The sequence below is a fragment of the Polypterus senegalus genome, chromosome 17 (genome assembly GCF_016835505.1).
Source record: "Polypterus senegalus isolate Bchr_013 chromosome 17, ASM1683550v1, whole genome shotgun sequence".
NCBI lineage: Eukaryota > Metazoa > Chordata > Cladistia > Polypteriformes > Polypteridae > Polypterus > Polypterus senegalus.
Genome location: NC_053170.1, coordinates 3,224,896 through 3,251,533, shown reverse-complemented (window position 1 = coordinate 3,251,533; position 26,638 = coordinate 3,224,896). Strand labels below are relative to the sequence as shown.

General features: G+C 46.1%; 1 protein-coding gene across 1 annotated transcript in view; it reads right to left on the bottom strand.

Annotated features, from left to right (window-relative positions):
* The window catches only part of LOC120518226 (all-trans-retinol 13,14-reductase-like), a 91,114-nt gene that overhangs the window by 43,987 nt on the left and 20,489 nt on the right, over positions 1-26,638 (bottom strand). The window contains exons 2-7 of the mRNA XM_039740914.1: positions 20,681-20,863; positions 16,958-17,199; positions 13,380-13,581; positions 8,084-8,281; positions 1,174-1,293; positions 585-723 (exon numbers count right to left, since the gene is read on the bottom strand). Of these exons, the coding sequence (XP_039596848.1) occupies positions 585-723; positions 1,174-1,293; positions 8,084-8,281; positions 13,380-13,581; positions 16,958-17,199; positions 20,681-20,863 (1,084 nt within the window). The remainder of the gene's footprint in view (positions 1-584; positions 724-1,173; positions 1,294-8,083; positions 8,282-13,379; positions 13,582-16,957; positions 17,200-20,680; positions 20,864-26,638) is intronic.

Genomic DNA, 26,638 nt, shown 5'->3' with positions numbered 1-26,638 from the left:
CACTTACATGCCTGATGTACACATGGAGCGCACAAAAATTGAGGATAAAAGTCGGTCGCCTTAAAAGGGGAGTACGCCTAATAATATGATATTTGTAACGTCTAATATGTCTTAGTTTCTCTTATTTTGTCTAATATATTGGGTAATACGAGTGTAATGGTGACTAAAGCGTGTTATTTCATGTCTAGAGGGCTCTAATAATGTTAAAAAACATATTTAGAAGGTCGTAAACAGGTTTTCTATACTCTAACTGCAAAAATATTCGATTTATAAATAAAGAATCCTACTTTGCGAAAATTAATTTATCACGGTTTAATCTGGAACGGATTATTAATCGTGATAAACGAGGGTTCACTGTAAGTCCCCGTCATCGGGCGGTGTGAATCCTAGCTGGGTTTTAGACCGCTATACTCTACTGACGCTTTGCAAGTGTTCTGAAGACCCCTCTCAGTCTTGTTGCGTTGTAGTGATAAATGGATTTCTGCTGTACTTAATCTAAAGTGCTGCCATATAATCTGACCAACGACGAGCGTTCACATTCACTCCCACATTCAACACACAGTCTCTCTGGACCCTCTACTTACAGCTCATCGATGTTGCTGTCAGGGTAAAGCCAGTGGTTGCAGGCCTTCAGCCCCAGTTCCTCCTTCGTACCCTTTAGGCCGACAAAAATGCTGAGCCCCCCTTGGCCATGCGTCATCATGCTGAGCTGCTGCTGAATAGCTACGGGAGAGACCAGAAACACAGAGGTCACACCTGCCTTCGGTTAACTAGGGGTCTTGTAGCAGGGCGAGGACTTGGCAGCTCGTAGCGGACGAACCTGACGGACCACTAGAGGTCCTGCCACAATCCACTCGTGCTGACAGTGGAGGGCTCAAGGTGACAACTCTGGGTGGCTGGTCTTGTACCATTCACATCGTAGGCCGCAAGACTCAACCAAAACCCTCAGCCATTGTGTCTTAGTGAGTCACAAGCTGCTGTATTGTACATAAAAAAATAAAAATCAAGAGCAACTCTCATGATTAAAGGGGGTGACATGGCCATTGGATTCCATAAAGGGCACACTTCTACAGTGGGAAGACCTTGTTTTAATGTCACACTGGACACTGTGACACCAAGTGGCAGTCGCTAAGGAGCCGACTACTGCTGGAGGGGACACAAAACACTACTTACGTGGCATTGTTTGAATTTCCTTGGGCAACAGTTGCTCATAAGTGTTGAAAATGCCAGCGTCGGAGATCACGATGGGTGCGTACACTTGGACCTCACCGTCGCCCTTTTGGACAGAAACACCTGCAAATAAAAGAGAATGACTGAACAGGCGCCTCCGTCCTGAAAAACAGCAGGCAGAATTTTATGTTTGTTTGACACGAGGCTTATCTAGAACTTGTGTGGTGGCAGGTGGCACAGCAAGCCTCAAGGGGGAAAAAATAAAGTTTTGTTTCTAACCCCGTCTCTCATGTCATCGCTTTGTTATCCATTTATGAGCTCTCAGGCCACTTCCATCTTGCTAGAATTTGGAGTTTCCTCCAAGACAAGACAGGTGTGAGTATTTTTTTTTTTTTACCTTTGGGGTATCTTTTTAAGGTAAGCCTTGATGTCAGGGGTCTCCGACTCTGGTCCTGGAGGCTGCAGGTTTTCATTCTAACCCATTTCTTAGCTAGTGACCTGTTGTTGCTCCTAATTAGCTTCTTTTGAATTCATTTTCACTGACTTGCTCTTGAAGACTCAGACCACTGGTTTCTTTTTCCTTAATTAGCAGTCAAACAATAATGAGATACAAAACACAACCAGCTAACTGTGTCTGTCCATCATACGATATCTGAAAATAATGAAAGACGAGGGACTCAGGAATGCCGATCTGCTCAGGTCCCCAGTGCTCTTAGAAAAGAGAAAATCCACAACGTCGGACATGTCTGCTATGGCACAATGAGAAGCCATGGAATCAGAGAACGGATTTAATTCGCCTGATTAAACAACTGGATGGAGACAGACAAGAAGCACCAGGACTCTTAATGACATAGACCTTCGTCCTTTTGCAGATATCAGGAGCGCCACACACCCCTTTCCAGCGACCTCATGACCCCCATGCTCTCCCAATATGTCTACTGACTTAATAGGAAGAGTCACCAGAGACATGAATGTCACTGCCGAGGTCAGAAACCTTCTCGACGAGGTCGACACTCTCTCTGCAGACAGACACACTGCTGATGGCAGTGCCCATGAGGTCATTAAAGGCCTGGGTGTTGGTTTTAATCAGGACCCTTGCAAGCTGAGACACTCAGACCCCTCACCCAGTCTCTCGAGAGCCCCCATCAGAGCCTCCATTGACTCCACGAAGATCACAGCATCGTCAGCAAAACCAAGATCCGTGAATCCCACTTTACCAACAGATGCCCCACAGCCCTGCCCAACACCCAGTCCATACAAGCGCTGAACAGAGCAGGAGCAGAACACACCACTGACAGACTCCACAATTAACTGGGAAAAACCTCAGTCAGTCAGTCAGTCATTATTCAACCCACTATATCCTAACTACAGGGTCACGAGGGTCTGCTGGAGCCAATCCCAGCCAACATAGGGCGCAAGGCAGGAACCAATCCTGGGCAGGGTGCCAACCCACCGCAGGACACACACAAACACACACCAGGGCCAATTTAGAATCGCCAATCCACCTAACCTGCATGTCTTTGGATTGTGGGAGGAAACCCACGCAGACACGGGGAGAACACGCAAGCTCCACGCAGGCAAGGCAGCAGCGCTACCACTGCGCCACCGTGCCGCCCTCCTTATTATCAATACCATGCAAATGACAAGAGAGAGCAGCATTTCTCCATTTAGCTTCTTTACATTTACACCTGTGTGTATTTATCTGCACTATTGGGTTTAATTAAATACTTGAAAGAAAAATGAAGAAAAAAAATTGAAGGACTGAGAATCACTCGTCCATTTTAGCCTTCAAATCATTTGCATGATAGAAAGGGAAAGAAAATCTAGGATGTGAGAATGAGCTGAACAGAGCAGGAGCAGAACACACCACTGACAGACTCCACAATTAACTGGGAAAAACCTCAGTCAGTCAGTCATTATTCAACCCACTATATCCTAACTACAGGGTCACGAGGGTCTGCTGGAGCCAATCCCAGCCAACATAGGGCGCAAGGCAGGAAACAAACCCCGGGAAGGGCACACACACACCACGCACACACTGGGAAATTTAGGATCGCCAATGCAGCTCACCTGCATGCCTTTGGACTGAGGGAGGAAACCCACGCAGACCGTTTTTAATTAAACACCTGGGTTGGAACAAAAACCTGCAGCCACTGCGGCCCCCCAGGACTGACTTTGCCCACCCGTGTTGTTTATTAATGAAATCCAAAAAGAATCCGCAGTGTTTTTTTTTTGTTGGTTCAAATGGCACCCCGACACTAAAATTCCACACACCGCGCACCAAACTGGCCCGACTGCATTTCCAAAGCCGCCAGCTGAATTGCCCTCCCAGACTTGCCTGACCACATCGCTGAGGAGCCAACGCACACAGCTGGCACTGGGCCATCACCCTGGCGGCAGCCGTCGATCAAACGCTTGTCATTTGGTTTATGACGGAGCTCATCTGTCATGGCTTACATACAGTAAATGCCACTTGTACGGACTTACGCTGTCACTTTGTCTTTGGGTTTTGATTCCAAACAGATTGACAATCCACAAATAATTTCTTGCTTTTACTTCCTCTTGGCAAGGATTTCTAAGAACTTCACCCCTATCTGTCTCCTTTGCCACGGCTTTAACAGCTGATGTTTCTTTTGCAGCTTTCATGTTTAAAAGCCTCCTTTCCGGTTTGTTCAATTCCACGTAGCCAAAGGCAGATGGCGAGCAATGGGCAGTGCAGACATGGCAGCAAAGGGCACCGAGTGCTGAAGAGGAGCGGCGACTTCACGGCTTGTTCAGAAATGTGACGCTCAAGTCTCTGCTCTCCTTTAGCATTTGGACTCAATTAAGGGATACAACGGGAAAGGGTACATTAAAAAGAAAGTGGCGATGGAGATGGAAGCGTTTCAAGTTTAAGGGAAAAAAACAACAACAAATAATGCAGAAAGAGAGAACAAAAAAGGGCAGCTCACTAAACAATGATGCACTGTGTGTGAAACTGGTGGCAATAAGAACCTGCAGCCATAGGGGTCTTCATTTTAAAGTTACGTCAAGTGAGGATGGGGAGCATGCACTGGTACAGCGCGTTACTGCACCCACTACACAACTGAACAGCTCGGGATCCCGGTTGGCACCCCCTTACGGAGACACGCAGTCCAGTCCCACCCTATATCTGCCGCAGTCAGGTGTTACGTGGGCGACCCCTTGGCCTGGTCCAGCCACTTGGTCCCCAACAATGAGGATCCTATGAGCCGGATCACCCTCAGGTAATCGCGCCACATGGCTGTAGTGCCGTAACTGACCTACCTTCACAATGCAGGTCATGTGCCTCATTCGGGACTCCATGAGCAACACAAAGTCAAACCAGTGGTACCCGAGGACCCTCTGATGAATCACACATGAAGGAGTCGAGTCTTCATCTCCGGTCACTGGATAGCGTCCATGTCTCACAACCATATAGCAAGACAGGAAGCACCAGGACTCTAAAGACTTGGACCTGAGATATCGAGAGAGCCACACACCCCTGTCCAGCGACCTCATGATGCCCCCATGCTCTCTCAATCCGTCTACTGACTTCATAGGAAGAGTCACCAGAGACATGAATGTCAGTGCCAAGGTAAGTAAACCTCTCGACGAGGACGACACTCTCTGTGCAGACAGACACACTGCTGATGGCCGTGCCCAAGAGGTCATTAAAAGCCTGGTTTTTAACAGGACACTTGCAAGCCCAGATACTCAGACCCCTCATTCAGTCTCTTGAGCGCCCCGATCAGAGCCTCCATTGACTCCATGAAGATCACAGCATCGTCAGCAAAGTCAAGATCTTCACCAACAGATGCCCCACAGCCACTGGACCCCACGACTTTGCCCAACACCCAGTCCATGCCAGCAGTGAACAGAGTAGGAGCAGAACACACCGCTGATGAACCCCAGAATCAACTCACATTAACAATGTATAGGTCGGGCATGATAACCATTTAATTTTAAAGCTAGCTCAATAATCTCGTCTTTCTCTCATAGCACATTTCTCTTGTATTAGGGATGGCAGTAGATTCATACCTGGTGCCATGGATCATGGACTATCTTACAGATGGACCTCAGTATGTGCGTCTCGGGCACTGCAGGTCTGACATTGTGGTCAGCAACACAGGAGAGCCGCAGTGGACTGGACTTTCTCCGGTCCTGTTCAGCCAACATACATCAGACTTCTAATACAACTCAGAGTCCTGCCACGTGCAAAAGTTCACTGACGACACTGCTATGGTGGGCTGCATCAGGAGTGGGCAGGAGGAGGAGTATAGGAAACTAATCAAGGACTTTGTTAAATTAGAATTAGAACAATCTGGACGAGAACAGGCCATTCAGCCCAACAAAGCTCGCCAGTCCTGTCCACTTATTTCCTCCAAGAAAACATCAAGTCGAGTTTTGAAAGTCCCTAACGTCTTACTGTCCACCACACTACTTGCTCTCTTATTCCAAGTGTCTGTCGTTCTTTGTGTAAAGAAAAACTTCCTAATGTTTGTGCGAAATTTACCCTTAACAAGTTTCCAACTGTGTCCCCGTGTTCTTGTTGAACTCATTTTAAAATACAAGTCTCGATCCACTGGACTAATTCCCTTCATAATTTTAAACACTTCAGTCAGGTCACCTCTTCATCTTCTTTTGCTTAAACTGTAAAGGCTCAGCTCTTTTAATCTTTCCTCATAATTCAACCCCTGTAGCCCCGGTATCAGCCTAGTCGCTCTTCTCTGGACCTTCTCTTGTGCTGCTATGTCCTTTTTGTAGCCTGGAGACCAAAACTGCACCCCGTACTCCAGATGAGGCCTCACCAGTGTGTTATAAAGCTTGAGCAGAACCTCCTGTAACTTGTACTCCACACATCAAGGCGCTATATAACCTGACACTCTGTTAGCCTTCTTAATGCCTTCTGAACACTGTTGGGAAGTTGATAGCTTAGAGTCCCCTATGACTCCTAAATCCTTCTCATAAGGTGTCCTCTCGATTTTCCGACCGCCCATTGTGTATTCAAACCTAACATTTTTACTTCCTAGGTGTACGTTTACTGACATTAAATTTCATCTGCCACAAATCTGCCCAAGCCTGTCTGCTGTCCAAGTCCTTCTGTAATGATATAACGGATTCCAAATTATCTGCTAATCCACCTATCTTGGTATCATCTGCAAACTTAACCAGCTTGTTACTTATATTCCTATCTATCCATCCATCCATTTTCTAACCCGCTGAATCCGAATACAGGGTCACGGGGGTCCACTGGAGCCAATCCCAGCCAACACAGGGCACAAGGCAGGAACCAATCCTGGGCAGGGTGCCAACCCACCGCAGGACACACACAAACACACCCACACACCAAGCACACACTAGGGCCAATGTAGAATCGCCAATCCACCTAACCTGCATGTCTTTGGATTGTGGGAGGAAACCGGAGCGCCCGGAGAAAACCCATGCAGACACGGGGAGAACATGCAAACTCCACGCAGGGAGGACCCGGGAAGCGAACCCGGGTCTCCTAACTGCGAGGCAGCAGCGCTACCACTGCGCCACCGTGCCGCCCTATTCCTATCTAAATCATTTAAAAATTGCAGTGGCCCCCCAGCACTGCCCTCTGCTGGTCACCACTCATAACATCAGCCAGTTCTGATGAGGATCCTCTCACCATCACCCTCTGCTTCCTGAGTCTGAGCCAATTCTGCACCCATCTAAAAACATCACCCTGAACTCCCACTTCTTTTAACTTGATGCCCAACCCCTCATGTGGCACCTTATCAAATGCTTTCTGAAAGTCCAGATCAATAATATCATAAGCTCCACTCCGGTCGTATCCTTTTGTTGCCTCCTCATAGAATTCCAACATGTTAGTAAAACACGACCTCCCTCTTCTGACCCCATGCTGACTGTCCTGTCCTTGCCATGTGTTGCTCAATCTTATCCTTAATAATTCCTTCCATTAATGTTCCTGTGATTCTTGTTAAGCTTACTGGCCTACAGTTGCTCTGATCTGCCCGGTCACCCTTTTTATATAATGGGATGATATTTGCCATTTTCCTGTCCTTTGGAATCTCTCCAGTGCACAGTGCCTTCCTAAATGGTGCGACTCAAACCACCTACAACTGAACACCAGCAAGACCAAGGAGCTGGTGGTGGACTTTAGGAGGCTCAGGCCCCTCATGGATCCTGTGATCATCAGAGGTGACTGTGCAGAGGGTGCAGACCTATAAATACCTGGGAGTGCAGCTGGATGACAAACTGGACTGGACTGCCAATACTGATGATCTGTGCAAGAGAGGACAGAGCCGACTATACTTCATTAGAAGGCTGGCATCCTTCAACATCTGCAATAAGATGCTGCAGATGTTCTACCAGACGGTTGTGGTGAGCGCCCTCTTCTACACGGTGGTGTGCTGGGGAGGCAGCATAAAGAAGAAGGGCAAACTGGTGAGAAAGGCAGGCTCTATTGTAGGCACGGAGCTGGACAGTTTGACATCCGTGGCAGAGGGACGGGCACCGAGCAGACTCCTGTCAATCATGGAGAATCCACTGAACAGGATCATCTCCAGACAGAGGAGCAGCTTCAGTGACAGACTGAGGAGACCCCACACTATGCGACTCGGGGGGTAAATGTTAATATTATACAAAGTTATTGTCTGTTATACCTGCATTGTCATCACTCTTTAATTTAATATTGTACTTTATCAGTATGCTGCTGCTGGAGTATGGGAATTTCCCTTGGGATTAATAAAGTATCTACCTATCTATCTATCTATCTAATAGCTCCACCATTGTTATGTATATGCAGGGTCAACTGTGAGCAGCGGTTCTAAATGAACACACTCTTAAGGAGCTTGTGCCCTCTACTGGATGTAGTGGGTAGATGTTCTTAGAAGGGTACCACTGGTGGGCCGAGGGGTTAACTTACCATATGCCTTCTTGGCTTCATTTACCAGAATCTGCCTCACCGGCGCTCGGGTAAGCACTGCACCGCCGGCCTTCTCGATGACAGGGATGAGATGGAAAGCAATCTCACTGGAGCCCCCTTGAGGATACCAGGCCCCTTCCAGGTAATGGGAAATCAGTAAGGCATGTAATGAAAAGCTTGCATTTTTGGGAATGACTCCTGAAAGACAAAGAGAGGAAAGTTTTTAACAATTAGAAAAGAAAAAAAAAAAAATCAACTTCTAAAAGGTTTAGGATTTGCCAGTTTGGTGCATGGCGACTTTTTCAAGTGGCACCACAGAGTTGTGTCCCTGTGGCTAGACATCGGATGACCATTCTGGTTGGGCTTTCACACACGAGATGAGATCAGAGGAGGCCACGATACACAAAAGAAAGGGAGGCCAAAATAATTGGGGACTTGAAGCTTCTGTAAATGACAAATAAAAAATGGAAGCCGATGTCCCCTTCACACCTCACCCTGTACATTTAAAACAACGCAGCCGACTGGGCATTAGTGAAGCCTGGCACAGACTACAAGACTCCTGAAACCATACCAATTTTTATTTGTTTTCAATCCTATTCTTGTAAAATTGATCCATTTGTATGGAATGTTGTGTGATATCAATAAAATGAAAAAAAAAAAAAACAATATATGTGTGTGTATATTTTAAATGTGTACAAGGCAATTAAGGAAAAATGACTTAAATATTAATCATCAACATCAATATGACACAGCACAGAAACTGCACTCGTTAAAGTAGTAAATGACTTGCGAGTGAACGCAGACAGAGGCCATTTATCTGTTCTCATCCTCTTAGATCTGAGTGCTGCATTTGACACCATTGATCACAACATTCTTAGAAATCACCTTAGTCAATGGGTGGGCCTCTCTGGCAGGGTCTTAAATTGGTTTGAATCCTACCTGGCAGGGAAAAAACTCTTTGTGAGTTGTGGGAATCAAATCTCAAAGACCCCTGATATCCAATATGGTGGTCCACAAGGCTCTATCCTGGTCCGCTGCTCTTCTCAATCTACATGCTTCCGTTAGGTCAGATTATCTCAGGGCACAACGTGAGCTACCACAGCTATGCTGATGACACACAGCTGTACTTATCAATGGCACCTGATGACCCCGACTCTCTCAATTCACTAACACAGTGTCTTACTGGTATTTCTGAATGGATGAATAGTCATTTTCTCAAACTAAATAAAGAGAAAACTGAAATTGTATTGATTGGCAAAAACGGATTCAGTGAGGTTATCAGAAATAAAGTTGACGCATTAGGATTGGAAGTTAAGACGGAAGTAAAAAACTTAGGGGTAACCGTTGACTGTAACCTGAACTTTAAATCACATATTCATCAGACCACTAGGGCAGCATTTTGTCACCTAAAAACATAAGTAAAGTTAGACCTCTTATATCACTGAAAGATGCTGAGAAATTAATTCACGCGTTTGTTTTCAGTCGACTAGATTACTGTAACGCACTCCTCTCAGGACTACCCAAGAAAGACATAAATCACTTGCAACGAGTGCAGAATGGAGCTGCTAGAATCCTAACTAGGAAAAGAAAATCCGAACACATTTCTCCAGTTTTGATGTCACTACACTGGTCACCTGTGTCATTCAGGATTGACTTTAAAATTCTGCTTATGGTTTATAAAGCCTTAAATAATCTGCTCCATCTTATATATCGGAATGTCTGACACGTTATATTCCAAATCGTAACCTTAGATCTTCAAATGAGTGTCTCCTTAGAATTCCAAGAACAAAACTTAAAAGAAGTGTTGAGGCGGGCAGGCGGCCTTCTGCTGTTATGAACCTACAATCTGGAATAGCCTGCCAATAGGAATTCACCAGGCTGATACAGTAGAGCACTTTAAAACACTGCTGAACACACGTTACTGTAACATGGCCTTCTCCTAACTTCACTTTAACTTAATCCTGATACTCTGTATGTTCAGTTCATCATAATAACTATGCATGGAGGCTCTATAATCCGTACTGACCCTAACTCTCTCTTCTGTTTCTTTTTCTGGTCTCTCTGTGGTGGCGGCCTGCGCCAACACCAACCTACTCAAAGCATCATGATGCCCCAGCATTGATGGACTAAAAGCCAGAAGTCCACGTGATCATCATCATCATCATCATCATCAAGTCCTTCCGTGAAAACCATAAATCCAAAGAGGACTGTTTCACTTATGTTAGGTAGATTGCCCAGAGGGGACTGGTCAGGTGGTCTCATGGTCTGGAATCCCTGCAGATTTTATTTTTTTTCTCCGGTCGTCTGGAGTTTTTTTTTTTTCTGTCCCCCCTGGTCATTGGACCTTACTCTTATTCTATGTTAATTAATGTTGACTTATTTTTATTTTTTATTGTGTCTTCTATTCTTTAATATGTAAAGCACTTTGAGCTACTGTTTGTATGAAAATGTGCTATAGAAATAAATGTTGTTGTTGTTGACACAAGAAAGAAAGAAAAAAAACGGGGAATGACAGCTTGCTTCATTAATGGAGGGGAGTCCAATTAAGAGAAGAAATCAGGCGATAGACAGAAGCAGCAGCCGCCTTGGTTGGGTTTTTTGTGCCAGGACTACCCTTGGAAAACTGACACATGCAAGCAATTTAGCTTTTATACAATGTGTTGTCAAAGGTATTAGGACCCCCCCCCTCCAAATCATTGACTTCGGGTGTTCCAGTCACTTCAACGGCCACAGGTGTATAACATCGAACACCTCGGCATGCAGACTGCTGGCCTCTACAAACATTTGTGACAGAATGGGTGGCTCTCAGGAGAAACTCGGTGAGTTCAAGTGTGGTGCCGTGACAGGATGCCACCTGTGCCATTCGTGTCATTTCCGGGTTACTAAATATTCTACAGTCAGGTGTCAGTGGTGTTATAACAAAGTGGAAGCAATCGAGAACAACAGCAACTCAGGCACCAAATGGTAGGCCACATCAAATCACAGAGAGGGGACAGCACATGCTGAGGTGGGCAGAAGTTGCCAACTTCCCGCAGAGTCAATAGCTACAGACCTCCAAAATCTCAAGAACAGTGCAGCGTAGAGAGAGAGCTTCAGGGAGTGAATGGGTCTCCATGGCCGAGCAGCCGCAGCCAAGTCTGACATCACCAAGTGCAATGCAAAGCGTCGGATGCAGTGGTGTAAAGCCCACCACACCGCCACTGGACTCGAGAGCAGTGCAGACGTGTCCTCTGGGGTGACAAATCCGATGGACAGGTCTGGTTTTTTGCACTTGCCAGGAGAACGGGACTCGCCTGACTGCACTGTGCCAAGTGTTAAGTTTGCTGGAGGGGGGATTACGGTGTGGGGTTAGGACTTGGCCCATTAGATCCAGTGAAAGGAACTCTTAATGCTTCATCATGCAAAGCCATTTTGGACTTTGGTGGGAACAGTTTGTGGGATGGCAACATGACTGCACACACACACCAGGGCACACAGCAAGGTCTATAAAGAAATGGAGGAGCGAGTTTGGTGTGGCTGCACAGAGCCCTGACCTCACCTTCAGGATGAGTCTGAGCGGAGACTGCGAGCGAGCAAAGCCTTCTCATCCAACATCAGCGCCTGACCTCGCCGATGCTCTCCTGGTCACAAATCCCCATAAACACACTCACTCCTACACCTTGTGGAAAGCCTTCCCAGAAGAGTTGAAGCTGTTAGTGCTGCAAAGGGTGGGCCGACTCCATATTACAGCCTGTGGGTTAAGAGTGGGATGTCAAGAAAGTTCATGTGTGGGTAAAGGCAGGCGTCCCGATACTTTTGGTAATATATCCAGAAACCTGCATGAGGGGATGATGGCTGCTGCTGCGATTTATACGTGCGTCTGGCATCGCATGCCACACACTTGCAACCAGGACACCATTACCAGCAACAATATGGCACAAAACCTCAAGGGAGGCTTCCTTTTTGTGGACAACTTTCATTTTCCACAAGCATCTGTATTTATTTATTTCAAGATTTTGTACGTGTATCTTGCACGATGTTAGCATACAACTGGTTGCGACACGAGTAATGTGAGATTTTTATTTCCACATTGGTTGCCGTTGTACAGCGTCAGCCTGCATTGTATATGACTGGACGACTTGACATGAAATGTGAAAGTACTTCAAAAGTACATCTTATGCAAGGAGGGTCCGGGCCTCATAGTGTCTGAAGGGTTCAGTTCTGCTCCATCCATCCATTTTCCAACCCGCTGTATCCGAACACAGGGTCACGGGGGTCTGCCGGAGCCAATCCCAGCCAACACAGGGCACAAGGCAGGAAACAATCCCAGGCAGGGTGCCAACCCACCGCAGGGGTTCAGTTCTGTCAGAGGCCTAAAACCGTCCTGGCCGCAGCCTGATGCTTCTCGCTAATTCTGACACTTTGTTGAAACTTGGTCAAGTTGCAGCTCTTCCTGGGCCGGGCAAAACTCAGCTGAACCTTAACCATGGCATCAGCCTTTTTATAAAAGTGTGACAACTGGGGGTGACACAATGCAATTTTAACCCTTTACAGTCCCATTCAAACCTCACAGTGCATGCTATTTTACTAGATATTGGAGTGTGCCAACTTTGCCATTCTGTTTGACACGGGTACCCATCCTGGGGCAGGAAAAGCTCAACTGCAGCTTGACAAAGTTTACACAAAGAGAGTTAGAATTCGCTGGCCGGTATTGAATATGGAGCAGTGAATAAGGAGCCGGGGAATAAGTCGCCATCTTCAGCCTCGTCTTCACACGTTGGTTAAGATTAGGGTCGTGGGAGAGTTAAAGTATCTGACTCACGAATAATGATGGCTGTCATGCAGGAGTATCTTTTAGTGGGCGAGTCGAGTAGTGGAAAGGCGTCTCAAGTAGCCACAATGTCGCGTGGAGCCCCTTCTCCGAGTTCCTGCTGTGTTAATCACGTGGCACAATCATGCAATCCGGCTGACTGTTCAGCTGGATTATGGACTCTTCTCCAACGGTCTGAAATAGAACAGCCCTCCCTTTAGGACCATCACTCAGCGTGCTGTCCGACCAGAAAATAACAATTCCCTGCTACTGAACCCAGCAAAGTGGCGGGTCATTAACAAAAACTTCTACAGATAAAGGCGGCCTGCTTAACTGCCACCGAAATTGCATGGTCGTCGTTTTTTTGACTCACTGTGAGGCATTTGGTCCCCTTTAGATTTAGGTGGGTTTGTGGTCCCTCGTCATTTGTGCCGTGTTCTATCCATGTGTCTCTCACACACCGTTCATTCCCACTGACTTGACGACACACGCCGCCGCCTCGCTTACCGTAGGTTCCAAAGATGTAGCTGAACGTCGCCTGCAGCTCCTTGTTGGCCGTCAGCTCCTCCATAACTTCAGCGAGGCTGCGGGGCGCCATTCTAAAAAACGGGGAGATGACTTTGAGGAGTCCGGTGCCGATGAGGAACTTTGCCGCCAGCTTGGGTATCATCTTCAGTATCGCCAGGAACCTCACATCATGGCCAACCACCTGATATGACACAGAAAGACAAAAAGGGGCACCCCGCTATCAACACAATAAACTTCACTGCATTATTTTAATGAAACAAAGGAGGATAAAAGTTTATGTGGCTATATAGCTAGAAAGGCACTATATGACAGATGGCAAACGCACAATATGACAGATATAGACAGTGTGGTCCACCAAGAGGGCGTACCGCTTCCCAAACCGTGTCTCAGCTTCTCTGTGTGAGAAGTTCAAAACAGCACTCATTTATTCTTCAGTGGGGTTAAGTCTTCCTCTCGCTCCTCGCTTCACAAAACAGTACACAGCACCAGATACAAGCGAACACAGGCCTTTCTTCTTCTTCTTTAATAATTTTTTTTTCCTCCAGCCTCTGGAGTTTTTTTTTTGTTTTTTTTCCAGGGCTGTGGAGTTGATAGATAAATGCTCCGACGTTTCTAAATCTTCCGACTCCCCGACTCCTCTGTATGTATATACTATGCTAATGTATTTTCTACATCCATTGAAGGAAAGGAAGGCAACATGCATGTCATTTCACCACAGAACTACTGGCTAGGAAGCCAACACTCTACTATGATGCCAGATTAAAGACAAACACAATTGATTGGCGGCCGCAGATTGCAGGTGTCCACATGGACGGGCAGATCCAGCTTGCCAAAAATCTCGACCACCGCCCCCATCCAAAGTAACGTGATGCCTCTGTCTCCTCTAGTGGCCGTCTCCTCTGTCAGCCAGCCGGAGTTTAGTGCATTGTGTCACTCACCGGCCAGCTGATCAGCAGAACAAGAGTCTGCTGGAGACCGGTAGGGAGATCTGTGTTCTCGGCTCCTTCGGCCCCCTTCACTAGCGCATAGCAAAGGGGAGCTGAGAACACACCTGATGATTTTTCAGGCGTTTTGACGCGTGATGACTCGTTGAACGGGCGAAAAATCGGCAGTGCATCTGTAAATGTACGGGGGGCTTTAGGCTAGGTTCACAGTTCACAGCGACACAATGGAAAGCGGTGCCGCACCTTAGCTGTGCATTACATCCCATATAGCGACGCATACAGTCAATGAAAAGCATGCTTCATGGGTACTTGACATGTTCGTTTTGTGGTAACATTATGTATGCACTGCATGCATTGGGCTTTATTCTTACAGCAGAGACGTAGTTCATGATGACTGTTTGTGAATTGGGACATTTCAACTTACTTTTTTAATTCCCATTTAAATTTAGTAGGAGTCGGAGTCGGTTAACTTTTTGCCGACTCCAGGTACCCAAAATTGTCTCCGACTCCGACTCCACAGCCCTGGTTTTTTCTGTCCACCCTGGCCATCGGACCTTACTTATTCTGTTAATTAATGTGGACTTATTTTTATTTTTTATTGTGTCTTCTAGTTTTCTATTCTTCATTTTGTAAAGCACTTTGAGCTACATTTGTTTGTATGAAAATGTGCTATAGAAATAAATGTTGTTGTTCTTTGCCTCCACTCCTCCTCGCAAGCGTTGTCCAGAGGGGACTGGGTGGTCTCATGGTCTGGAATCCCTACAGATTTTATTTTTTCTCCAGCGGTCTGGAGTTTTTTTTTTTTTCCTGTCCCCCCTGGCCATTGAACCTCACTCTTATTCGATGTTAATGTTGACTTATTTTTATTTTTTATTGTGTCTATTGTTCTGTTCTTCATTTTGTAAAGCACTTTGAGCTACTGCTTGTATGAAAATGTGCTATAGAAATAAATGTGGTTGTTGTTGTCCTCCACCACCCTGATTGATGGTCAGGTGGCTACTTTTTGAACTGCTCCAGGTGTTTCTCGACCTTCTTCAGGCTGAGGTTCCTCCAACGAGCCGGCTTCACCTACAGCTCACCCTGAGCCCAACAGGGCTGCTCCAAACTACAACTCCCAGCATGCCCTGCGGGACTCCAGGGTGCTGTGGCAACCCAGAAAGACTACCCTCTACCATCTCGGGGGAGATAACGTCCCAAACAGTCTCTCACTCGGCCGGGTAATGGTCCTGTCCATCCGTCAACATAGGAAAGGCACTACATTACACTAAATAGATACAGATAGATAGATATGAAAGACTATGTGCTTGTAAACATCGTAAGAAAATGGCCAGTCTGCAATTTGAATGCAGGTCTTCAGAACAGCACGACTAACCACTAGGCCACTGTCCCACACCTTCGAAGTGCATGAAAATCACATGGACAGTTAAAAGGTCGAGATATGAACCTGGGGCTCTGGCACAGCTGAACACTCAGCCACCATTCTGGATCTGAACCCAAGTCTACAGAACTGTAGAGCAGCAAGATGAACCACCAGGCCACTGTGCTATACAATAAGAGCGTGTGAAGATCAAACAGGGAGTCACCAGACTGGGAGCCGAGTGGCAGTATCTCAAACCAACTGGATCGGCCCCGAGCCCCTTTCTTATTTGCAATGTCGACGGACAGGCTGACAGACGAGATGAGACAGGAGTCCCCGTGGACTGTGATGTTTGCTGATGACATTGTGATCTGTAGTGAGCAGGTGGAGGAGACCCTGGAGAGGTGGAGATATGAGAGGAATGAAAGTCAGAAGGACCACCAAGACAGAATACATGTGTGTGAATGAGAGGGAGGTCAGAGGAATGGTGAGGATGAGGGGAGTAGAGTTGGTGAAGGTGGAGGAGATTAAATACTTGGGATCAACAGTACAGAGTAATGGGGAGTGTGAAAGAGAAGTGAAGAAGAGAGTGCAGGCAGGGTGGAATTGGTGGAGGAGAGTGTCAGGAGTAATCTGTGACAGACGAGTATCAGCAAGAGTGACAGGGACGGTAGTGAGACCAGCTATGTTATATGGGCTGAAGATGGTGGCACAGGAGACAGAGCTGGAGGTGGCAGAGTTAAAGACGGTAAGATTGGCATTGGGTGTGACGAGGACGGGCAGGATTAGAAATGAGGACATTAGAGGGTCAGCTCAGGTTGGACGGTTGGGAGACAAAGTCAGAGAGGCAAGATGACATTGGTTTGGACATGTGCAGAGGAGAGATGCTGGGTATACTGGGAGAAGGATGTTAAGGATAGAGCTGCCTGGCAAGAGGAGAAGAGGAAGGACTAAGAGGAGGTTTATGGCTGTGGTGAGAGAAGACATGCAGGTGAAGGTGTAACAGAACAAGATGACGAGGACAGGAAGATATGGAAGAAGATGATCCGCTGTGGGGACCCCTAATGGGAGCAGCCGAAAGAGGAAGAAGAAGGAGGGAGGAATTTCTCTGTGCTCCAAAATAGAAAACACTTCCTCCTGTGACCCTGACCCGTGTACGGGGGCAGACACTGAACGGCTGGAAAATATTTTGAAACAATGAAACCCCCACACAACCCCCCTCATACTTGGGATGCCCAGGACCATTAAGCCTTTACCTGCGCCAGCTGAGTAAACCTGTCGATGGCTGCGCTCTCATCGGGGAAGCGTTTCTTGAGCTCGTCTGTGAAGCGCCGCTCTCCACTATAAATGGGGTACTCGCGCCTCGAGTCTGGACTGCCCAGCACAAGGACATCATAAGGATTGTCCAAGGGAGCCCACTGCAGTTGTCCATCTGTAAGCTGATCCGCCAAAACCCGCAGTGACCGGTGCTCCTGTAGCTCGCCGATGTAATGGATGCCTGCAAGGGGGAAAAGACTTGTATAAGAAAAACTCAAACAATGGCATTTCAAATGATCACCACTCGCCATGATCAAATGTCCAACTTTGTTTCTTCGTTCACTTATTCAAATCATGACATGAGCCACCATTAGAATCACACATTGACTCCTGGTTAAGTTGAGGACAGATTTTAAAATCCTCCTTTTAACGTATAAAGCCCTAAGTGGCCGAGGTCCGGCTTACTTGTCTGAACTTCTCACGACTTACAAACCTGAGCGCACATTAAGATCTCAAGATGCCGGTCTGTTTAGGATTCCAAGGATTAATAAAATAACAGTGGGAGGTCGAGCTTTTACTTACAGGGCCCCTAAACTGTGGACTGGTCTGCCTGCTACTATAAGAGGTGCCCCTTTGGTCTCAGCGTTTAAAAGACTCACAGCTTCAGTTTAGCACACCCTGACTAGAGCCGCTGACTAACTGTGCAGACTGCATCTCTGTTGTTAGTCATTAGCACTAAAACACAAGTAACATGACAGTTAGAATTTGTCACTGACCCTCGCCTATTCTGTTTCTCTTCTCTGTACTCAAATGTGCCACTTGGTGACACGGCCCACCCGCCAAGTTGTTCTGCCTGCCTAAGGTCAAGTCATCCCTGATGGAGGATCACAGGAATTGTCGGGTTGAGGGGTCCTGTCTTCAGATTGGCTGGCCCAGCGCTGACTCAGAAGTGGAATGGCCAATAGGGGGAGGCGGCTTGATGGCCGAGGACTCCAGGACTCTCTGAACAAATCCAAATCATATTATGGGATATCACCTATTGTTAAATTCTGCCCTGTACTTATATTTTTATTTTACTATTATATTGTATTGAGGATGATTTGTGTTCTGTGTATTGTACTGAGCCTCCTTTTTGACACCCACTGCACGCCCAACCTACCTGGAAAGGGGGTCTCTCTCTGAACTGCCTTTCCCAAGGTGTCTTCCATTTTTCCCCCTACAAGGGTTTTTTTGGGGGAGTTTTTCCAAATCTTCTTAAAGAGTCGAGGCAGGGGGGCTGTCAAGGGGCAGGGCCTGTTAAAGCCCATTGCGGCTCTCCTAGTGTGATTTTGGGCTCTACAAAAGTACATTGTATTGTATAAGAGATGCCCCTTTGGTCTCAGCTTTTAAAGACTCACGACTTCAGTTTAGCCCACCCTGACTAGAGCTGCTGATTAACTGAACAGACAGTCATTATCACTAAAACATCAGTAACATGACAGTTCTAATTTGTCACTGACTCTCACCTGTTCAATTTCTCTTCTCTGTACTCAAATGTGCCACTTGGTGCCACTGCCCACCTGCCAAGTTGTTCTGCCTGCCTAAGGTCAAGTCATCTCTGATGGGGGAGAACTGGAATCATCGGGTTGAGGGGTCCTGTCTTCAGATTGGCTGGCCCAGCGCTGACTCAGAAGTGGAATGGCCAATAGGGGGAGGCGGCTTGATGGCCGTGGGCTCCAGGATGCTCTGAACAAATCCAAATTGTATTATGGGATATCATCTCCTGTTAAATTCTGCTCTGTACTTGTAATATTTCTATTGTACTATTACTGTATATTGTATTGAGGATGACTGGTGTTCTGTGTCTTGTATTGTCTTGACCCCCCCCCTTTTTTTTTTCTTTTTGACACCCACTGTACGCCCAACCTACCTGGAAAGGGGGTCTTCTCTCTTGCCTTTCCCAAGGTTTCTTCAATTCTTTTTGCCTACAGTGTTTTTTTATTGGGAGTTTTTCCTTTTCTTCTTAGAGAGTCAAGGCTGGGGTGCTGTCAAAAGGCAGGGCCTGTTAAAGCCCACTGTGAGATTTTGAGCGATTGTATTGCATTGTATAAGGGACTGGTGGCACTCGTGCCTGCTGGGATGAAGTGCTTTGACAGGCTGGGTCACATTAAACAGAATATTCCGGGCAGTCCTGACCACCTCCAGTCAACATTTCGTCACATCCCTTGGACTGCATATCACCCTGGCATACCTCAATCTCAAAAGCTGCTCTGCCAGTCCCGTTTATAGACTTCAGCTCAGTATTTCACACCGTTGGGCCATCAAAGCTGAAGCTTGGTACTCGGGGCCATCATCTGTTAATTGGACTTTCTGACTAACAGGCCTCAGTCAGTCCACGTCCACCATCACTCACCCTCATCATGGGTGCTCCACAGGGTCACGTGCTGAGTCTCTGCTATGCCTCCATGTTCAGATGCAGCTCCAGCACCATCAATACATTTACTGATGACACTGCCATCGCAGGCCTGGCCACCAACAATGACGAAACAGCTGCAGAGAAGAGGCCTATCTGCTGACTTGTCTGTGCCAGGACATCAATCTGATGCTTAACCTGAACACCAGCAAGACCAAGGAGCTGGTGGTGGACTTTAGGAGGCCCAGGCCCCTCATGGACCCCGTGATCATCAGAGGTGACTGTGCAGACCTATAAATACCTGGGAGTGCAGCTGGATGATAAACTGGACTGGACTGTCGATACTGATGATCTGAGAGGACAGAGCCGACTAGACTTCATTAGAAGGCTGGTGTCCTTGAACATCTGCAATAAGATGCTGCAGATATTCTATCAGACGGTTGTGGCAAGCGCCCTCTTCTACGTGGTGGTATGCTGGGGAGGCAGCGTAAAGAAGAAGGACAAACTGGTGAGGAAGGCAGGCTCTATTGTAGGCACAGAGCTGGACAGTTTGACATCCGTGGCAGAGCGACGGGCGCTGAGCAGACTCCTGTCAATCATGGAGAATCCACTGAACAGGATCATCTCCAGACAGAGGAGCAGCTTCAGAGACAGACTGCTGTCACCATCCTGCTCCACTGACAGACTGAGGAGACCCCACACTATGCGACTCGGGGGGTAAACGTTAACATTATACAAAAGTTAATGTCTGCTTTTACATGCATTTTTATTACTCTTTAATTTAATATTGTTTTTTGTATCAGTATACTGCTGCTGGATTATGTGAAATTCCCCTTGGGATTAATAAAGTATCTATCTATCTATCTCTCTCTCTCTCTCTATCATACAGTGCCTTTCACTCTATCTATCATATAGTGCCTTTCACTCTATCTATCCATTATACAGTGCCTTTCACTATCTATCTATCTATCTGTCTATCTATCTATTATATAGTGCCTTTTATCTATCTATCTATTTATCTATCTATCATATAGTGCCTTTCACTCTATCTATCCATTATACAGTGCCTTTCATCTATCTATCTATCTATCTATCTAAACGCCAACAAAGTCTTTAAACTCGATCCAATTCAGGGTGGAGGTGGAGGCGGCCAAAGCTAATCATAGAAGCCTTTGGTACAAAGCCGGAAGAGGCCCTGGAAAGGGCACCAGGTGTTCCCAAGATCATTTTGCAAACACACGGGCCACTCGGCCAGTCCATGAGACACTCTTACCTACATTTGACACGAGGGTGACATCATTAGGGACGTGCATTAAGAGGAGACACTCACCGACATCAAACTCAAAGCCTTTGTCGCTGAAGGTGTGGGTGCACCCGCCGGCTCGGCTATGCTGCTCCAGAACCAGCACTCGCTTGCCAGCCTTGGCCAAAATGGCTGCGACTCCAAGTCCCCCGATGCCGCTGCCAATCACCACTGCATCCAAGTTCTCTGGAACTTTCTCAGCTGTAAAACCTGTTGGGATGTAAACAGGGTTTTTGTTGAACATTAGGAGGTGTGTGTTGAGGGGGTGTGTGGTCATCTTTACCACGAGAAAAAAAAAAAAAACCAAACCTGAACGTCAAGACAGCGGGGAACAAAAAGTGGGACAAAAGTCACCTGCGGCTCAGCGTAAACCGCACTTACCTGGATTGGCGTTTAAACTTCATAATCGCTTGACTCATCAGTTGAAGGACAGACAGACAGAAACAGAGAGAGGTGAGAGACAGGCACACGTGGCAATCACTACACAAGAGCTTAGACAGGCGTGAAAGGCGCTATATATCAGAGAGATATAAAGATAGGTGGAAAGCGCTAGTTAGATTACACCGAGCGATGTGTAAGTCGATAGATCGAAGTGGGATATAAAAGATTACCTAAGTGTGAAAGGCGCTATATATATATATATATATATATATATATAAAGGTTAAATTAGACAAGAGAGCGATATGAAAGGCAAAATATGTTAGCAATAGATAGACCAGGGGTCCTCAATCCCGGTCCTAGAGAGCCGCAGTGGCTGCAGGTTTTTGCTCCAACCCAGTTGCTTAATAAAAAGCACTTATTGCTAAAGTAACACTTCTGCTTCACTTTAGTGATTTTGAGCCCTTATTGCTTCATTTTGTCTTAAACAGCTATTTGAATTGCTCCTTATTATCATCCATCCATCCATTTTCCAACCCGCTGAATCCGAATACAGGGTCACAGGGGTCTGCTGGAGCCAATCCCAGCCAACACAGGGCACAAGGCAGGAACCAATCCTGGGCAGGGTGCCAACCCACCGCAGGACACACACAAACACACACCAGGGCCAATTTAGAATCGCCAATCCACCTAACCTGCATGTCTTTGGATTGTGGGAGGAAACCCACGCAGACACGGGGAGAACATGCAAACTCCACACAGGCAAGGCAGCAGCGCTACCACTGCGCCACCGTGCCGCCCTCCTTATTATCAATACCATGCAAATGACAAGAGAGAGCAGCATTTCTCCATTTAGCTTCTTTACATTGACACCTGTGTGTATTTATCTGCACTATTGGGTTTAATTAAATACTTGGAAGAAAAATGAAGAGAAAAAAGTGAAGGACTGAGAATTACTCGTCCATTTTAGCCTTCAAATCATTTGCATGATAGAAAGGGAAAGAAAATCTAGGATGTGAGAATGAGCTGACATAGCAGAGTTCATTTAATTTCATAGCTTGTTAGTGCTTTATTGGCAAGAATTGCTTTCTAATTAAGCAACCAGGTCAGAACAAAAACCTGCAGCCACTGCGGCCCTCCAGGACTGGGATTGAGGACCCCTGAGATATACAGATAAGTGTAAGGCACTACATAAGGGTCAGTTAGTGTGGAAGGCACTATACAGAATACTAGGTCAAGTGATAGGAAAGGCACTATATAACAGATTGAGAGACATTTCTATTATAAAGCACATTTTGATCTGCTTAATAGGTAAGTAAAAAGCACCACACACACAAAAATAGACAGACAGAGAGCAAGATCTATGGAGAGACAGGAAAGGCACTATATAAAGATTAGGATGATAGATAGGTGCAATTTAATAGATATGTGCATAGGATTGCATGGTATACAACTACTAGTAAAGTACTGTAAGAAAATTCATTTTAAATATGGGACCAGCATTTTGGAATTTTTGGATACTGGAAGAAAACTTCAGCTTTCCAGTCAGCCTGGTGGACCAGGGAGGGTGGAATAAAAGCGGGTTGGCGTTATCTGTTAGCGTTATTTACTTCAGAACCATTTCAGTACCAGTCCAACAGAACATATGGGGAAAGGAAAGACAGGATTGATATGAAAGACATTTAAGATTAGACAGACAGGTAACACCCTATAAGACAGATTAAACAGATTCTTATGAAAGACACTATACGACTGAGATAATGAAAGGTGTCATATAATTGATAGATAAATAGGAAAGGCACTATATGATAGATAGATAGATAGATAGAAAGGCACTATATGATAGATAGATAGATAGATAGATAGATAGATAGATAGAAAGGCACTATATGATAGATAGATAGATAGATAGATAGATAGGCACTATATGATAGATATTCAACTAAGTATTCAAGATATAAAGATCTATGGATAAATAGATATTAAAAGTATTACATAATCAATAGACATATTCAAAGCAGTGATAGTTAATTTCAAATAAATCATGAGATATAAAGACACTGCACAATAGACAGGTAAGGTCAGTACATAAAACAAAGAGAGATGAAAGGCGCTATCTAACAGATATAAAAGTCATACAATACAACATAAAGAATGATCAGAAAGGCGCTACATAAGAGACAGACCTTCAGTTGCTCCAGCAGCTCTGGGGTGAGAAGAGGACAAGTGCCAAGCATGCGACCCTTTGGACAGCAGACATGATGGAGCCTGGCAAACAAGGAAGGGTTCTGGGCAGCCCCTCTGGCCACCTGTTCTCCTGGTGTCCCTTACCGTCCACTTGCACACGTCACTAAGTGCACTGAAGGGTCCACATGTGTTTTTCTTACGTGGAGGCACAGCACACCACATGGTAGCCCGCTCAGGTGGCACTGCTGCCTTCTAACTGTGCCCTGAGCAATTGCAGCTGCCAGTTTGTTCGCAAAGAAGAAAAACCGAAGATGAGAATTTGCGGTTAACTGGAAGCAAAAGGCTGGTTTATCGACAGCGAGTGTGGAGGAAGGACCAAAGCATAGGCACAGAAAGGCCTCCATGGTCTTCTGAGAGGATTAGTGGAGCGAATGACTCACTGGATTCACAACAAATCTCCATACATGCCTGAAGTTAGACCATTAAAGTCTAAAATGCTTTAAAAAACCCCTTTGGCGAGACAAGTCGGGACCCTCAATCCCGGTCCTGGAGGGCCGCAGGTTTTCATTGCAGATTCGGCCCTTGCTGGTATTTGTAAGTCTATGCCTTGGAAGCGCTTTCATTCACCAAAGACAGATTTTAGTTACATTTTAGATCAGAGGTCCTCAATTATAGTCCTGGGGATCCGCAGTGGCTGCAGTTTTCACTCCATTTCTTAATTGTAACCCCACTTATTTACTTTTAAAGCAATGCGTTTTTGGGGCTTAATTTTAGTTATCCTGCCAGTTACAATTCAGAACCCTCAGCTTCCCATTTTAGTTTAAATCATTGCCCGTTTTCTTAACCAGACGTTCATTAATAATGAAATGCAGAGAACCAATACACCAGCCGCTCTCCAGCTAACGGGCTTCCTTTTAAACCATGAAACATTCATGTTAAAAAAAATATTTTGAAATAAATGACTGGAAGGCCCGTGGAGTTTAAATCTGTTCTGGTCCACAAAACACCCAGGTAACGTTCTCTTCGGTGAATGAAAGCGCCAACGAGCCAAATAGTTCCACACCAAGTTTGATTATCAGCAAGGACTGAGTTCTAATTACGAAATTGGTGCTGCGGCCCACCAGGACCACGACAAAGGACCCCCTGGTGTAATGTAACAAATACATGAAACGTTGGGGGACTTGGTCAGAGCAGCAGCCAGCAGGTGGCAGCATAGCAACACTGCGAAGACTCGCACACCCCAGGGCTTCCTGGGAGATTTCAACAGACAGCCCTGCCAGAAGGATTGGAGCCACCAGAGAGGCAGCCGCAGATCTTTTATGGGCTTCCAGCTGTCCTGGATGTGATGCATGCTTGCTGCCGGAGGAACTCTGGGGTCCAGCTTTAAAGGAGCCAGAGTAATGACAAGGGCTTAGCAAGTGCACCGGAGGAGGAGGTCGACATTAGAGAAAACAGCGGGAGGTGAGAGACCAGAGGGGCTTCAGGCCTGTTTGTACTTCAAGCCCCGAGGCCCAATTTTGTATTGAGTTTCTTGTGTTAAACGCTTTGTTGCTCCTTCTTAACTTTTTCTGTAATAAAACCATTACGTTTAAAAGGAGTGGGCTATTCTGGGTAAGGACCTTGCTCACGAGTGCCCTCGTGTGGTGAAACATCATTATTACATTTTCACTATTTTCCTCCAGGATTTTTTTTTTTGTTCTTTATTTCGCCTTATACAATTTCTTGTACAGTATTAGGAATTTTTTAGTTTTCACATACCCCTTGGGGTCAGAGCGCAGGGTCAGCCATTGTACAGCACCCCTGGAGCAATTACAGGTTAAGGGTCTTGCACAAGGGCAAAGCAGAGTATAGGATCTCTTTGTGCAGTGACAGAGATTCAAACTGGCAACCTTCTGGATACCAGCACAGATCCTTAGCCTCAGAGCCACCACTCCGCCCATTAGGTGGATTGGAAGCTTTGCCACAATTTTCCCTTTTTTCATCTCTGCCCATGGAGCAGGCACCCCAAATGACGTCCTCTGTCCTCAAAACGCTTGTTAAACAGATAGGAACCTGAACGGTGGTCATTGTTGAGACTGCCCAAGTAGGGGTAGAGATGACATCACTATGGATCGGAATTGTGTGTCTGGTCTCTTTGTAACAATTCGTCTCAAGCACTAGCCCGAGGTTGATGCTACCACTATTCTGACCTAGCTAAAGGCAGATGATAAAAGGATAGGCCAATATCACACCTTCATAAATGTCCCGTATCGCCTTTATTCTAATAAAACAATTCCTTAATATCAATGCATTTATACATCCATCCATCCATCCATTTTCTAACCCGCTGAATCCGAACACAGGGTCACGGGGGTCTGCCGGACCCAATCCCAGCCAACACAGGGCACAAGGCAGGAACCAATCCAGGGCAGGGTGCCAACCCACCGCAGGACACACACAAACACACCCACACACCAAGCACACACTAGGGCCAATTTAGAATCGCCAAACCACCTAACCTGCATGTCTTTGGATTGTGGGAGGAAACCCACACAGACACGGGGAGAACATGCAAACTCCACGCAGGGAGGACCTGGGAAGCGAACCCGGATCTCCTAACTGCGAGGCAGCAGCGCTACCACTGCGCCACCGTGCCGCCCTTGCATTTATACACTGTGTGCACAATTATTAGGCAAGTGAGTATTTTGACCATATCATCATTTTTCATGCGTATATTCCAACTCCAAGCTGTATTAACTTGAATGCTTATTGGATTTAAGCACGTCAGGTGATGTGTATTTGTGTAATGAGGGAGGGTGTGGCCTAAGGAGATCAACACCCTATATCAAGGTGTGCAGAATTATTAGGCAGCTAGTTTTCCTCAGGTAAAATGGGCCAAAAAAGAGATTTAACTGACTCTGAAAAGTCAAAAATTGTAAAAAGTCTTTCAGAGGGATGCAGCACTTTTGGAATTGCTAAGATATTGGTGTGTGATCACAGAACCATCAAACATTTTGTTGCAAATAGTCAACAGGGTCGCAAGAAACGTGTTGAGAACAAAAGACGCAAATTAGCTGCCAAAGATTTGAGAAGAATCAAACGTGAAGCTACCAGGAACCCATTATCCTCCAGTACTTTCATATTCCAGAGCTGCAACCTACCTGGAGTGCCCAGAAGTACAAGGTGTTCAGTGCTCAAAGACATGGCCAAGGTAAGGAGGGCTGAAACCCAACCACCACTGAACAAGAAACATAAGTTGAAACGTCAAAACTGGGCCAAGAAATATCTGAAGACAGATTTTTTCAAAGGTTTTATGGACCGATGAGATGAGAGTGACTCTTGATGGACCAGATGGATGGACCTGTGGATCAGTAATGGGCACAGAGCTCCACTCCAACGTGAGGTGGGGTACTGGTATGAGCTGGTATTTTTAAAGATGA